Raw genomic sequence first — 14,335 nt, 5'->3', positions numbered from 1 at the left:
AATAATAATAATAAATGAAAAATAATATTTACAAGCTTGTTGGTTTTATATTATGTTTGATTGATCAACCTTTTCCTTTTAGGCTATGTACATGTGTCTGCTTGCCCAGACTGCATACGTAGCTTCGACTTATACTCATACTTAGACGGAATAATTATCTGTAGCTGAGTCAATCAACCAGTGTTGAACCAGAATGCTAACCCAATTTGTTGGTTATAAGCTCCAGAGAAAAGAAATGACCAGATGTACACAGAAGCAGACAGGGAAGAAATATAATGTAGAATTCACACCTGTCCTTCAAGTACTGTATGTGAAAAGAATCCATTACACAAAAGATTTTGAGATATTTCTTTTTTTCTGGCATGTTGTCCATCTTTAAAATACACTGAAGTTTACCGATATGCAGTTTATCATCATTTTTTCACGGTACAGTGAGACCCTGATTCCTGTGTAATGACACTGTAATAGGATTACTCTAGAAAACACAAAAAAAACATGTTAGCTGGCATACTATCCTTATGTAACGCATCATAACGACCACTTTGCAACAAAAGAGACAATGCCCATACAGTCCTGTAAAGATGTACAATTCATACAGAGTTGAAAGTAAAACAAAAACAGATTTAAGTCAACAATAAAATCAAGTTAAATGGCGCTATTACACAGGAATCTGTTAAATATCAAAACAAAAATATTAACAGAAATGCTCTTTTCACAAGTGTAGCAAAAGACAATTTACCATAGATATAATAGTAACAGGGTGACAAGGCTTAAAATAAATGATAATCTCTTGTCATAAAACCTGACAAACACATGAAATCTCAAGAGATAAGAGTGGCAAAGACAGTTGTTCCAACAAGACACTGTACACTGACTCAGGGTGGAGTCTAGATTTTTTTTAAAAAATGGTCCGCCGGCTTTCAAAATTCTGCAGATTAACACGCCACCTCCTTCATAGAAAGCCAAGGCATTATTAGAAAAAAAGGTAACGTAACTCCTTGTACGCAAAGATGAAAATAAAGTTGTAGCTTAAGAGGACTTTAAAATAAACAAAAAAAACGTACGAAAACAAACTAGTAAACAGCCAGAGGAGCATGATGTCCCTGGTTTATTATTATTTTTTAAACAAAAGAAACTTCCAGTTTGCTAAAACAATGCATCTTATGTTTTCCATGCTTTAGTTCGATGACTTATGATTTTGTTCGGCCCCTCTGCCTCCTCCAGTTTGCAGTCCTCACCCACATGCCGCTGGTAGTGAATGCAGTCTCGGGTCTCTGCAGCAATTGTACATGTATCTCACAGAAAATACAGACATTAGCTTCAGCTGGGTGGATGACACATATGTACAGTCATTAATTAACTAATTAATGGTAATTGGCAAAGTGGTGTGACTTAATACTATAGCTGTGAAAACACTATCATGAGGTCATTGGGTGTTACAAAAGAGTCCCGGCTTAGCGCATAGCTTTCCCCAACAAGAAGGCAGAATGAATTCAGTCCATACAGCAAAGGCTTGGCGTAAAACAAAATGCTTTAGCACCATAAAATATCACTTGTTGGCAAGCAAAAAAGAAGAACAAAACCCCCTATAGGCAGCATGTACTGGATTACTACCAGCCATTTTTTTAAAGCATCTGTTAAATGAGAGTTAAACCTTGATATAACCCAATGTTCAGACACCTTTGCTTTTCCCCTCATGCTGAGCAAATGGACAATGTGGTGTCACAAAAAAAAGTCCTCCTAATGGATCCGTCTCTGAGGTCACTGATTCCCTCTTGCCATGACAACTGCCCAAGCTGTAGGGAAGAGATCTGATGTGGAGGAAAAGTAGTTCCCAGGGTTGGAGAAGGATTTCTGATCGTCTGACCAGAGTTTGATAACAAGGGTTGTGCTCCTGGGACTCTTGGGCAAGTTTCAGTGGAAACTTGTGTGGTAGCAGCCAAACGTAGCATTGCCCCGTCTCTGGAAAAGGCCTGCCAACGGGGACCTGTGGCATGTTGGAACAATATGACCTCAGGTGGTATAAAAGGGGACACACTGGATTGACGGGTTGAGACTCAGACGCAGGTGCCTTGGTGTGCAGGGGGCAGGGCTTTTCGGTTCTTTAAAGCTTGGGACCGGTCCTTGAAATCTGTCGGTTTCTGCTGTGAAATGTCTATCAGCGCGCTGGCAACAATGATTCCTGAAGAAGGAAGAAAAAAGGAAAATTATGATGTTGGTGACAGGTCATATTTTAATATTTAAAACAGGTGATATTTTGCAGCTTTTAATAACTTTTTTACTTATATAGGAACCATATTTTCTGTTGCATCGTTTGTTGGTGTGTGTGTGTGTGTGTGTGTGTGTGTGTTTTACCTGACTGTCCTGGTGGGGGTAATTCTGAGGTCCCAGAAGGCAGACGAATGAGGACTGTCAACACAGCAGCTTTGCCTCCTGAACATGGTTCCATAGCAACCGGTTTAGGTGCACCCTGAGAAGAGAGAATGATCAAGAAAGATAGTCACAAATGACTTCCAAAAAAAACACTGGATTATTTGGCATTGCAGAAATGTATTCATTGGAGAAAAATATTGTCCAATGACAAGCTGTATCCTGCAACAACAACACCAATCATAGTAATGTGTGATAAGGTGTGAAAGACAGAATACATGATAGTACTCAATTGACCTGGTTTTCGCAGTTACCACCCTTTGTGGTCAAAGCGATGTGACATTCACACTTGGAACATTTTGATAGTGGTTTTCTACAATGGCACGTGTGTTGTTGAATTGTTTTTTTTTGTATTTGGAGAGGGGGGCAATGGTCACTAGTATTTTTTTTTTTTTTTTTAACCTTTATTTATACAGGTAAATCCCATTGAGACCGAAGACTCTTTTGCAAGGGAGACCTGTTTTCCTTTCCCACGTTACCATTCACACACACACACACACACACACACACACACACACATTTACACCGATAGCAGGCTAACTATCGACATTCACACGAGGCAAGGTGGGTGAAGTGTCTTGCCCAAGGACACAACAACTATTACAGTCATATGAAAAAGTTTGGGACCCCCTTCTAATTTTGGGGATTTTTGTTAATCATTAGCTGGGATTTCAAAGGAGCAAATTCCTTTACATATATGACATACCTTAGGTAAACAGAAGCAATTCAGTGGTGTCATTTTGTTTATTGGAATAATAGAAAATATGCAATAAGCATCATAACAAAATTTGACTGGTGCATAAATTTGGGCAACCCAAAAGAAAAATGTCATCAGTACTTAGTTGGGCCTCCTTTTGCAAAAATAACAGCTTCTAGACGCCTCTGGTAGCCTGTGATGAGTGTCTGGATCCTGGATGTAGGTATTTTTAACATTCTTACATACTAAAGCGATCCAGTTCAGTTAAATGTGATGGCTGCCGAGCATGGAAAGCCTGCTTCAAATCATCCCATAGATTGTCGATGATATTCAAGTCATTGGACTGCGACGGCCATATCAGAACATTGTACTTTTCCCTCTGCAGGAATTTGAACTGTGTTAAGGGTCATTGTCTTGTTGGAATATCCAACCCCTGCGCAACTTCAACTTTGTGACTGATGCTTGATCATTATCCTGAATAATCTGTTGAAACTGGGTTGAATTCATCCGACTATCCACTTTAACCAGGGCCCCAGTCCCTGAAGTGGCCACAGCATGATTGAACCTCCAACAAATTTGAAAGTAGGTAGCAGGTGTTTTACTTGGAATGCAGTTTTCTCCTTTCGCCACGTAAAGCACTTTTTATAATGACCAAATAACTTATTTTTTGTCTCATCAGTCCAAAGCATTTTCTTCCAATATGAATCTGGCTTGTCTAAATGAGCTTTAGCATACTCCAAGCAACTGTATCTGTGGCGTGGGCACAGAAAGGGCTTCCTTCTCATCACCCGGCCATTAGGGCTGGCCCGAATGCCATTTTTCAGGCTTCGAATATTCGTTGGTTTTTCCGAGCGAATATTCGTTCCAGAAAAACACACCATCAAAAACAACATAAAAAAAACGTTAATAATCCTGGAAATACCTGGAACCGATTTTGACAGTATCTGCATATTTTGTTGAAGATTTACGCGCTCGGAGGTGAAGTAATGGATGCGCTATGACACTTAACTGATGTAATATCCTCCTCAATGAGCAATACTACTACTACAATATTACTAACTTTTATATCCAAATATAAAATTATTTGATGACATTATATTGCAGTACTAGCTTCTTGCAAAAAAAAACCGAAGCTCCGAATACTAATTTAAGCTCCGAATACTAATTTTCCGAACGAGTATTCGAATATTCGAATAATTCGGGCCAGCCCTACCGGCCATACAGATGTTTTGGTGCAAATTGCACTGAATTGTTGAACCATGTACAGATACACCATCTGCAGCCAGATGTTCTTGCAGGTCTTTGGAGGTGATCTGTGGGTTGTGTGCAACCATTCTCACAATCCTCTTGTACTTTTCTTGGTCTGCTAGACCTGGGTTTAACTGCAACTGTGCCTGTGTCCTTCCATTCCCTGACAACATTCCTTACAGTAGAAATTGACAATTGAAACCTTTGGGAAAGCTTCTTGTAGCCTTCCCCTAAACCATGACAATGAATAATCTTTGTTTTTAAGATCTTTTGGGAGCTGTTTTGATGATCCCATTCTGTCTCACTTCTGAAGAGAGTCAAAGAGAAGTGCAACTTGCATTTAGGCACCTAAAATACCTTTTCTCATGATTAAACAGACTTTATATGAGGTTCAAGGCTTAACAACATAATCCAACCAATTTTGTGTTTAAAGTCCTCAGTTGTACATGCTGTTACATGCATTAAAATCAGCAAAACCACAAGGGTTCCCATATTTTTGCACAGCCAGTTTTTCACATTTTATTTTATTTCATAAAACTAAATACTGCTTTTCAAAAAATCTTTGTTTGGAAAACATCCCAGTACTTAGCTGTTCCTGGTAAATGAAAGACATACCACTTTTATCTTTTTTGTGTGAAAGCAGAGTCAATTATAATGCCGGCTGAGAGGGGTTCCCAAACTTTTTCATATGACTGTAGCTGTTGGAGCCGCTGCATTTAGGACCAGACACCATTCTGAGACAAATGGGTTGATTGGTCGTACAACAAAAACACTTGTGTGTGTCCCTGTCACGGGTTGGAGGCAATGGCAGAGTTAATGGCAAAAACTGCTCGTCTCAAGCGTGAAAAACATGTCATCCTGATAATGAATGTCAAGGGTTTCACAGCACGTTTTTGGATGGAGGGATGGAAATTGTGGAATAATAATATGTCTGAATAGTACTGGCTATTCTGTTTTCTCTGTGTATGGCTACATTTAAAATGGAGATGAGAGAGGCAGCAGATGCAAAATGGTAGACAAATCAAAGTGCACAAACAGATGCATTAAAACATGATAGAAATGGGAGAGAGGTTGCACGAATTTGTATCAACTTGATCCACTGGAATTTGTTGTATATTTCACCTTGTAAAGCAAAACACTGATGCTATATGTTTTTGTATTTTTTCAATGAGCAATCAAATCTAAAAGCCTTGGTATACTCAATATATGTTACGTATTAATGGTACAGTCAGCGTCACATGTTACGTGAAGATTTGTTTAAGCTGTCAAGTGACAAAATACTAAGATTTGTCTTCCGTCAGTAAGAGAGCCCTCTTTGCAGAATTCTAATAAATAATTGGCTGAGGTTATGAATGCTGTCAACATTGGCCCAGGTTATACTACAACTAATCAGCTGGAACTAACACAAAGAGGCAGGAAGGTGAGTAGAATGAAGAGCAGGACAAAGGTGAGGACAAGAAAGAAATAACAATGGCAGGGTAGACCAGAGCACAAATGAAAAGTACATTAAATGTGACACAAACTCTAATTGTTAATCAGATTTGAAAACTGTATACATCATTTTTTAATTCAGGCTACATAACTTAATGACTTCACACATAACAAGGACTCATTTCAAAGAGCTGACCTTTTACAATTTAAGTTTAATTAGAGTGTATTAAAAACGTTAAAACTAATCTATGTACATGCAACCCTGGATCAACTGTAAGGGTAACTTTTATTTGTCCAGGGGGTTCTCACAAATTCCACCATGGGAAGCAAACACAAAGAGATAAAAATTCAATTTTAAACAAAACATTGATCCAGCCAAATTCATTACATTTCTATCATAGGGGCTTGCATTCTCTATCAGTCTTTTTTTTTTTAAATTGCAATGGTCATTTTCATATTCTCCAAAAAGGTTCACACAGTCATACTATATTCAAGTGTGATGACTGTATCATGGCCATTCACAACCATCCAAGCACTAAACATTGGATACACACACAATGTATCTGCTTTCCCTGACAGGCGTAATCCATCATACTAGCTGTCTGTTAGTGGTTCCATATGTTGAGCTGAATAGTGAATAGAGACATCTGTGACACCAAAGCCTACACCTGCAGTGTTTGGGTCCCGATTGGCTCCCGGTCCAACTGCTGCTGACATCTTGGGTCTCTAAAAGCAAAGTCCATCTCTTGGAGAGGGTAGGGAGGGGAAGTTACACCCACAGTAAAAAAATGGTGGAAATGGGCACAAAGGCTGTTTTCTCTCGGACCAGAAGGGTCTGCAAATATTAAGTCACAGAGAGCTGGTACCACCTAATGCAGTGAGAGGGGCACTGACAGTACAATGAGTTTTGGGGCGACTGTGGCTCAGTTGGTAGAGCGGGTCGGCTGATGATCAAAGGGTTGGAGGTTCGATCCCCGCCCTGCCACCTGTGTCATAGTTGTTGTGTCCTTGGGCAAGACACTTAACCTACCTTGCCTCGTGTGAATGTCGATAGTTAGCCTGCTATCGGTGTATGAATGTGTGTGTGAATGGTAACGTGGGAAAGGAAAACAGGTCTCCCTTGCAAAAGAGTCTTCGGTCTCAATGGGATATACCTGTATAAATAAAGGTTAAAGAAAAATGGCAGACTAAGGTCTTAAATGCTTTAAGTGTCTGTATATGTGCTTACATTATCTATACAATTGGTCTTGTTTGTGTTAAGTCGTTGAATGGGTGTGTCCGAGTTAAAAGTACAAACAGAGCTGGTGAAACAAACGGGAAAACAGTGATTCTAGCATGGCAACAGTGTCCTCTTTGACATCAACACATATTTCCAATAGCTAAGTGGCACCAGATGCTGTCCAATTAACCCTTATAGAAGGGAATTAGGCTTGTTTCACACGGCTCACTTTCAGCCGGTGCCAAGCCACACGATGAGGTCCAACACATGCATTTGCACATATTGAAACCATGTAGATTAGATTCTTCTGAAGAACACGTCCAGAAATACACAAGAGAGCTGGAAGAAAAGACTACCTGAACATAATGACGTGCTTCCATCTACACAAATATATCGGTTATAACCAATTATTGCAAATCATTTTAACCTCTAGAAGCTTAAAATAGAAAATGTATAGCGTAGAGAATGTAAGATATTATAGTGAGAAACAACCTGCATGTTGGACAAGATGAATAAGTCATTGTGTGAATAAGTGCCACAGCATCTATCACAACTGACAACAATACATGCTTTCAACAAAAAACTGTGTGTTGAATAGCATAAGCATAGTTATTCTTCTCTTGTTTCCCTGTTTGTTTCCCAAAACAACAAAGTTCTCAGGTGTCTTTGAAACTACTGCTTTTAAAGCAGCTTCCTTAACAAGCTGTTTGGATATCTAAGTGAAACTGAAAGTCAGGCATTCACAGGTTCATTCAGCATCTTGAAAGGGTAGACAAACAGAAGACTGGGGTTGTTTGTTTTTTCATTTAGTTATCATTGCCAGAACAGCTTTGGACAATGTTCACACAGCAATGCTCTCAGGTGGATACAAAGTCTCTGCCTTAATGCGCTCCTGAACGTAAACACTGAGTTTGGTTTTTGTGCAGGAATGGGAGTAGATTATTTAATAAAAAGGTAGGCCACACACAAATCTCAAGAATGAGTACTTCATTAATATTATACTTAAATCAAGGCAATGCAGAGGTTTCTAGCATTATTTAGACTCAGATTGTACCTCACCGCTTCCAAAGTGCAACAATAAAGTGCACTCAGAAAGGAGCACGGTTGTTCTCCTTCTCTTTTGTTCTTTACATTGCCCTTCACAATACCATAATGCATGGCGAGCACCACTCAGCGCTAGACTAATAGCTAATGTAGAGCCTCTTTGCTGGTTGCCACAGTGATTTTATTTCTCTCAACAGCAGGTGACACAGAGCTGGCCCCGGCTGAGGAAACACTGTTGGTCCTCCAATGTCAATTTGAGGATGTAGCTCCCCATATTGCTCAAAGCTACGTTTTCATCCCATGCGGCATCGAGTCCTAGACTGTTTTTCGTGCCAGACGCCTTATCTACTTTCTCTTTGCATTGGAGGTATTCACATAGGGAACAGGAGGCTAAGTAGCGGCTGGACGGTAAAGAAAATTTCAGATGTGCAAAAGCATGTGAGCATGCAGGCTGTAATGAGAAATTAATATGAATTTCACAGTGAAGCATGTTCCCAACAGACCACCAAAGAGGACAATACACACTATCCTACACACTGTAGGATAATAAAAAATGTTTTTCCAGAAAACCATACGGACCCTCATTAGAATATCAGACACATTCCAACCTAATTCAGAGGTTCTTTTCAAGCAGTCACCATGTTTTCTTTGTAAGGTTGCTGAAATTGTAAAAAGAACCTTGCATCTTGCATAAAAGATTTTCTTATTTTTTTTAACATCGATTTAAAATGTTGGCAATTACATAGCCATGATTGCAGAGGACGTTTCATACAGAGAAAAACGACATGGTTGGGATGGACCATCGCTGGCAGTTTTCTTTCTGATGTGGGGGGTTGGATAAAAGGCTGACATATTGCAATTAAAGGCCACAAGCTCGTTGATTACAGCACAATAATGTCTAATTATGTAGCGCTAGAAAACTGTGTTAGAAATGTTCTGTATGTCAGTAGGAGCCCTTACAAATCTACGCGTGTATGATGAAAGGGGGTGGGTCAAACTTATTGCTGCTGGCCTGCAGCACCCCACTTTGTTTAAGATCTAGAATTTTTGGGGTCGAAGGCATCAGCATGGAAGTCTCTTGCAAGATGCTGCAACTCCCTTTTATTCATAGATTGCATTGAGAATAATCTGTGCATGTGTGTGCCTGTGTGTAAACAAGAAAGCAGGACTCACGTCAACCATAGGCTGCAACAGTTCTGTTTGTTCTCCCCAGACATCCATCGCAACCGCAACTGAGGCAAATGGACGACTGGCCATCTGCTGACGCTCTCTCATCAATTGCTGTAATATTAAACAAAGATGACAGATGAGCAAAACAGAGAATGCAGTCCAATGAATTAACAGATCAATATAGAAATTAATGACAAATGTGCTCTACTGAAATAATCACATATTAATGAATACATGCATGGTATACATTTGTTACATGTAAATAAATCCTACTTTTTTTTTTAAACCATTGCATTTGTAATGCTGTTAAAATGACAAAAGAATGTTTTGACTTTAAGCCCTTAATAATGAAGAACTTAAGGGAGTCAGTATCGTCCAATGCTATCCCAACAATGTTTGAAAAAAACAACAAGACAATTGTGAGCCACCCCCTGTATCTAGGCAACGGAAAACATTTGTGGTCATGTGAGATATATGTTTTCAAGCCCCTCTCATTTCCCCATGGCCCTGAAAGAGAGGACCTCATGGTGCTGTGGTAAGCATGTTTTTTTCACCAAAATAGGTATTTTGCATGTAAAAGTAAATTGTCTTGCTGTCAACTTAATCAACTGTTGTGCCAAAGCAAATGTATTCACGTAGAAAAACCAATATCATACGTGTTGATGAACTACCAACATATGAAATGTGATGCTGATAACTGAAGATTAGCCTGAAATGCTCAAATTGTGGTGGTGGGGGAAAGTGAGCCAAATGCTGTGGGGGAAAGTGAGCCACTGTCTCACTTTCCCCCACCATGAGGCACAAGTTAAGTTTAGTGTTAAACATATTGTAATGTAATATTACATAACATATGTTTTATTTTAATGTCATACACATTGTAGAAAAGCCATCATGCCAAGGAAATACACCAAGAAGACAACCTGGGGCAACCACACGGAAAGCGCACCTTCTCATCTTTCCCTGTAACCTTCAGGGCTGGAATGTAGAGTAGGCCTAGTTGTAGAGTATGACAGGCTGATGTTATGATCCAGTTGGGTCTTCTCCTGTGTTCTGAGTCCCAGGCTGTTCTCGCTGGTTCTGATTTTCCTATGCTTTGACCCCCAGACACTAGCTGGCTCTAAAGGTCCTGTGTTCTGACCCCCAGACTGTGTTCTAATCTAACTGGTTCTATCTTTCATTTGAATCTTATTAAAACCTTTTGAATTATAATAGGTTGTATTTGATTTTGTTCAGAGTTACTTTCAAGAGTTTAGAAAATTTGCTTTGCTTAATTGACCAAACCCCATCATTCTTTTACTAGTCCGACATTAGTTCTGGAATGTGTGGCTAGCTTTCAGGATTCTTACAGTTACAATATGTGATGTTATGGTAGTTTCAGAGTGGAAAAAGTAAGTGAATCAGTTTACCAGTGAGCCACATGACAACTTTTTTTTTAAACAATCATATTTTCACTGCCCTTTGTCTTGAAAAAATTCTGCTAATGCCCATTTCTAGGAAACATCCTGAATTAATGGGAAATGTGTAAATTTGAGTGATAAATCATTTTAGCTCCCTTAGAGGGGAGCAAATGTAAAAAGTGGCTAAGATTACCCCGTTCTCCCCTATTTTTTTTTGTTGAAAAATACAGGTACCGTTGTGGGGTTTTGGCTTTTCATAAGATAATATGAAATAGTCTACTTGTTCAACAGTGAAAAGGAATGAAACAGTGAAAATCAAAAAAAAAAGTAATAATGAAGTAACATACACCCTCAGGGTTACGGCTAAAAATCAATAGCAGATATCAATGAGGAAACACTGAAAAGCCACCTATACTCCAAAGCACATAGGGGATTATTTTGTGCAAAACATTATTCACTGAGCTCCCACTTTATTTGAGGATTTCAGTTGTGCGATATTTCTATTTTGTATTATTATACGATTGAATAAAACATAAAAATAGCCATTTTAAATGTTTGGTCCGTTCAATTCAACTGCACAGTAGCCTGCAATATGATATTTACTTTACCAGTACTATCTTTTCCACATATAGGCTACAATATACCACTAAAGTAAACGCATAGGAAGACTTCTCAGTTCTGATCTGCACAGAAATGCTGTGTTTAGGTGAGAGTGACACAGTTTCTTTAGCTCAAACTGAGCAGAAAATAGCTCCTGTTGTTTGCCACTAATCAATATTGTAAAACAAACTAGTGCTACACTTTCATCAGCAACGCAGTGTCTGATCAATATCGAGAGAACCCATCATTTTAGAGCCAAGGACATCCGTGATTGGTATTGGATTTGTGATGAGCTTAAGTGCGCTGCATTAAGATCTAATTGTACTTCGGATTACGGCGCACATCAGAGCAGTTTGTGATGATCGGCCACATAAACTGCCCTTACTTTGCACTTCTCTGAGGTGCGATAAATATGGTTTTAAATGTACACAATTTCAAAAACAAGTAACTAATTCACTATATAAAGAGCATGTGTGGAAACTCAAGAAATGTGCTCCCATTTTGTTGGATATTCTGTGTTCTGTCACATTCAGCTTGATATCTGTGAGGGAGTTTTTAACCCCTTCATGCGTGAATGACAAAGAAATGCTTTGAACAATTTTTTTTTACTGTTTTCACATTTTCAACACGTGGGATATGGTGGAGATGCGGATTGTGTGCCTTTTAGCACAATATCATCAAATGCATATTTAAGACCCCTGTTACAGGAGTCTCTTTTTAAAATGCAGTCAGATGGAAACAACAAAAGGTCAGCCAGACAAGGGGTGTTTCTAAAGCTCAGAGTTAGCTTTAGCTTAAGAAGCTAGATACAGCTTATAAAATGTGTCAAAGTTGTCATAACAGTCTTGTTGTCATATTCTAATGTGGTAAGCAATTGTTATCATTAAAAACTGCATATCTGGCATGCGAGAATGAATAGCTTGACAAGCCTTGCAACAGTAAAGAACTGTAAATTGCCTGGGAAACAGAAGTGAAGCTTAACTAAAAACTGAAATGAAAAGCAAAGTAGGAAGTAAAGTTCACAAAGATGGCATGAAAAGAAGCTGGCTAATGACACAACCCTTCAGCTAATTGTAAAAAAATAAAAGCTGTGATTTTCTAAGCACACCAGCCTGTTTAAAGCACTTTCCAATTAGCTCGCATTATCCCTCTAATAAAACTGCATGGCTGTTTGGGTCAACTGCATTCTCAGGTGGTCTCATGGCTGAATAGGAATTTGTCCTTGGTGTAATAATGAACCCTGAGATTCTTGTGTCCAGACCCCTACCCACGCTCACCCAGTCTGAATATAATTAATTAAGTATGCATTAGTCTTGCTATTAATTGTCAAAATTGAGATGAGGTCTGGTTGAGGTTGATAGCATTGTACAAACCAAAGCATTCCGTAGAAGACGATTCTGATCAACGTGTCGTAGAATCAAGGACTTAATCTTTATACCAGGTTACCAATTAGAGTACGCCAGAGCATACGTATTCAAGTTTTCACATTGTTATAGCTCTGTTGAGTGTGTACACAAGAAAACATAAAAATAGATGGAAATGGTGGTATTTAATTATCATGTCAAAAAACCTTGGTTAGATATTTGGAGACTGATACTTGCATGGGCAGTTGTTCAACTGCAGCCTTATTCACCTACGGCTCTTTGTCAAGATTACATTTAAAAAGCCTTTCAACAGGCTCACAGAACAATACATCAAAATACATCAGGTTCTTTAATAGAGCTGAAATAAAAAAAAAAGCACTCCTTGAACACCTGAAATGGCACAGAACTGCTAACAAGATGCATTTTCACTCATGAGTTATGTATATTTAAATCGTTGCAGAGGACATTTGCTTTGTACAATTCCTTATTGATGACGTGTTTAATTCCATTTGTACCTATTTTCATCAGTGATTATTAACATAGGAGTCAATCATTAAGAGCCTGCCTACTGATTGTTTATGCAGTTCAAAAATAAGTGTTTATGTAATACCATATTGTGTGTCTGTTGTATGATACATAGGTGTATGAAGTCCAGTCTTTTCCCTGTCTTATATGTATATCAAATAAAAGCAACAAACGCATCAAAGGTAAAAAAAAAAAAAAAAATATAGTAGGTATGTTTTATATTCTCTGTGATGGATAAATAATGCAATGTGTGCCGATGCAGCCAGCCCGTGTTGAAGCTTGCTGAACTCACCACCATTCCTTTACAGACCAGCCTCTACTGTTGTACATTGACGGGGAGTGAACGAGATGAAAGTTGAGGTAATTTCTATGTGAGAACTGCCGTGTTGAATCACTATGAAAACAATCCTCAGGGGAAGTAAAGCTGAGAGGAAAAACAACTACGGTATGAAATTGAGATTGATCACCTGATCGATTTTTTCTTTCTGTAGCTCAGATTTTTTTTAACTTCAAATCTTTGAGGTGAACATGTTAGATTGTTGTACATCTTTACTGTTAGACATCAAACAAGGAACTACAACCTACACATGGGAGCTGCTCAGCCACTGCAGTTTAGAATGAGAAATATTGCCCTTTTCGAAAAAGATAAAAGCAGGATGGAGGGCCCGGCGGGGGTTGTTGCAATACAAGAAAATGCCTCACAACTTATTATTGTTTCCAACACTAAACTTTACATCCAAAGAAAACTGAGTTAATGACAAAAGGCCAGAGTGAACTCGGTAAAATCAGGTTACATTTCTGCAATGACAGACAGATTCAGTCAAGAATGCAAGCTGGAGCCATTCATGGTTGTGATAAGAGTGGACACGCAGTGCAGTGCATTGCTATGCGAGTTGATTCATTTGGCAACTGAGGGCATGAATGATCTGTCTTGTGAATACAGCATTTTGTTCCTTTCATTGGATTCTATAAAAGGGTAAGTGTCATCCCGCCTCTGAGCATATTCGACACCCAAGCAGGTCACTTTGTCCTTTTCAAAGATCACTGGCTACACCCTCAGGTGACAGGCACTGTCCTCAAATGAAAAAAATGTAATAAAAACAAAATGTTGAATTGTTTACTCACCTAGTGTTCCATTAAAAGGGTAAGCATAGCTGAAAAATTATAAAATGTGTTTTCTGGGAGCTGTTTCCTCAATTTGACTACTTAA

At 38.8% G+C, this 14,335-nt stretch overlaps 1 protein-coding gene across 1 annotated transcript in view; it reads right to left on the bottom strand.

Moving 5' to 3' along the window:
• Positions 1 to 342: 342 nt before the first annotated feature.
• The window catches only part of atrnl1b (attractin-like 1b), a 65,736-nt gene continuing 51,743 nt past the window's right edge, over positions 343 to 14,335 (bottom strand). Inside the window, exons 27-29 of the mRNA XM_080049170.1 lie at positions 9,243 to 9,350; positions 2,356 to 2,470; positions 343 to 2,182 (exon numbers count right to left, since the gene is read on the bottom strand). Of these exons, the coding sequence (XP_079905296.1) occupies positions 2,058 to 2,182; positions 2,356 to 2,470; positions 9,243 to 9,350 (348 nt within the window). The 3' untranslated portion in view covers positions 343 to 2,057. The remainder of the gene's footprint in view (positions 2,183 to 2,355; positions 2,471 to 9,242; positions 9,351 to 14,335) is intronic.

This window comes from Ammodytes marinus, assembly GCF_949987685.1.
Source record: "Ammodytes marinus genome assembly, chromosome: 20".
Taxonomy (NCBI): Eukaryota; Metazoa; Chordata; class Actinopteri; order Uranoscopiformes; family Ammodytidae; genus Ammodytes; species Ammodytes marinus.
Note: the sequence above shows the minus strand (reverse complement) of the source record. Positions and strands in the feature narration are given on the sequence as shown.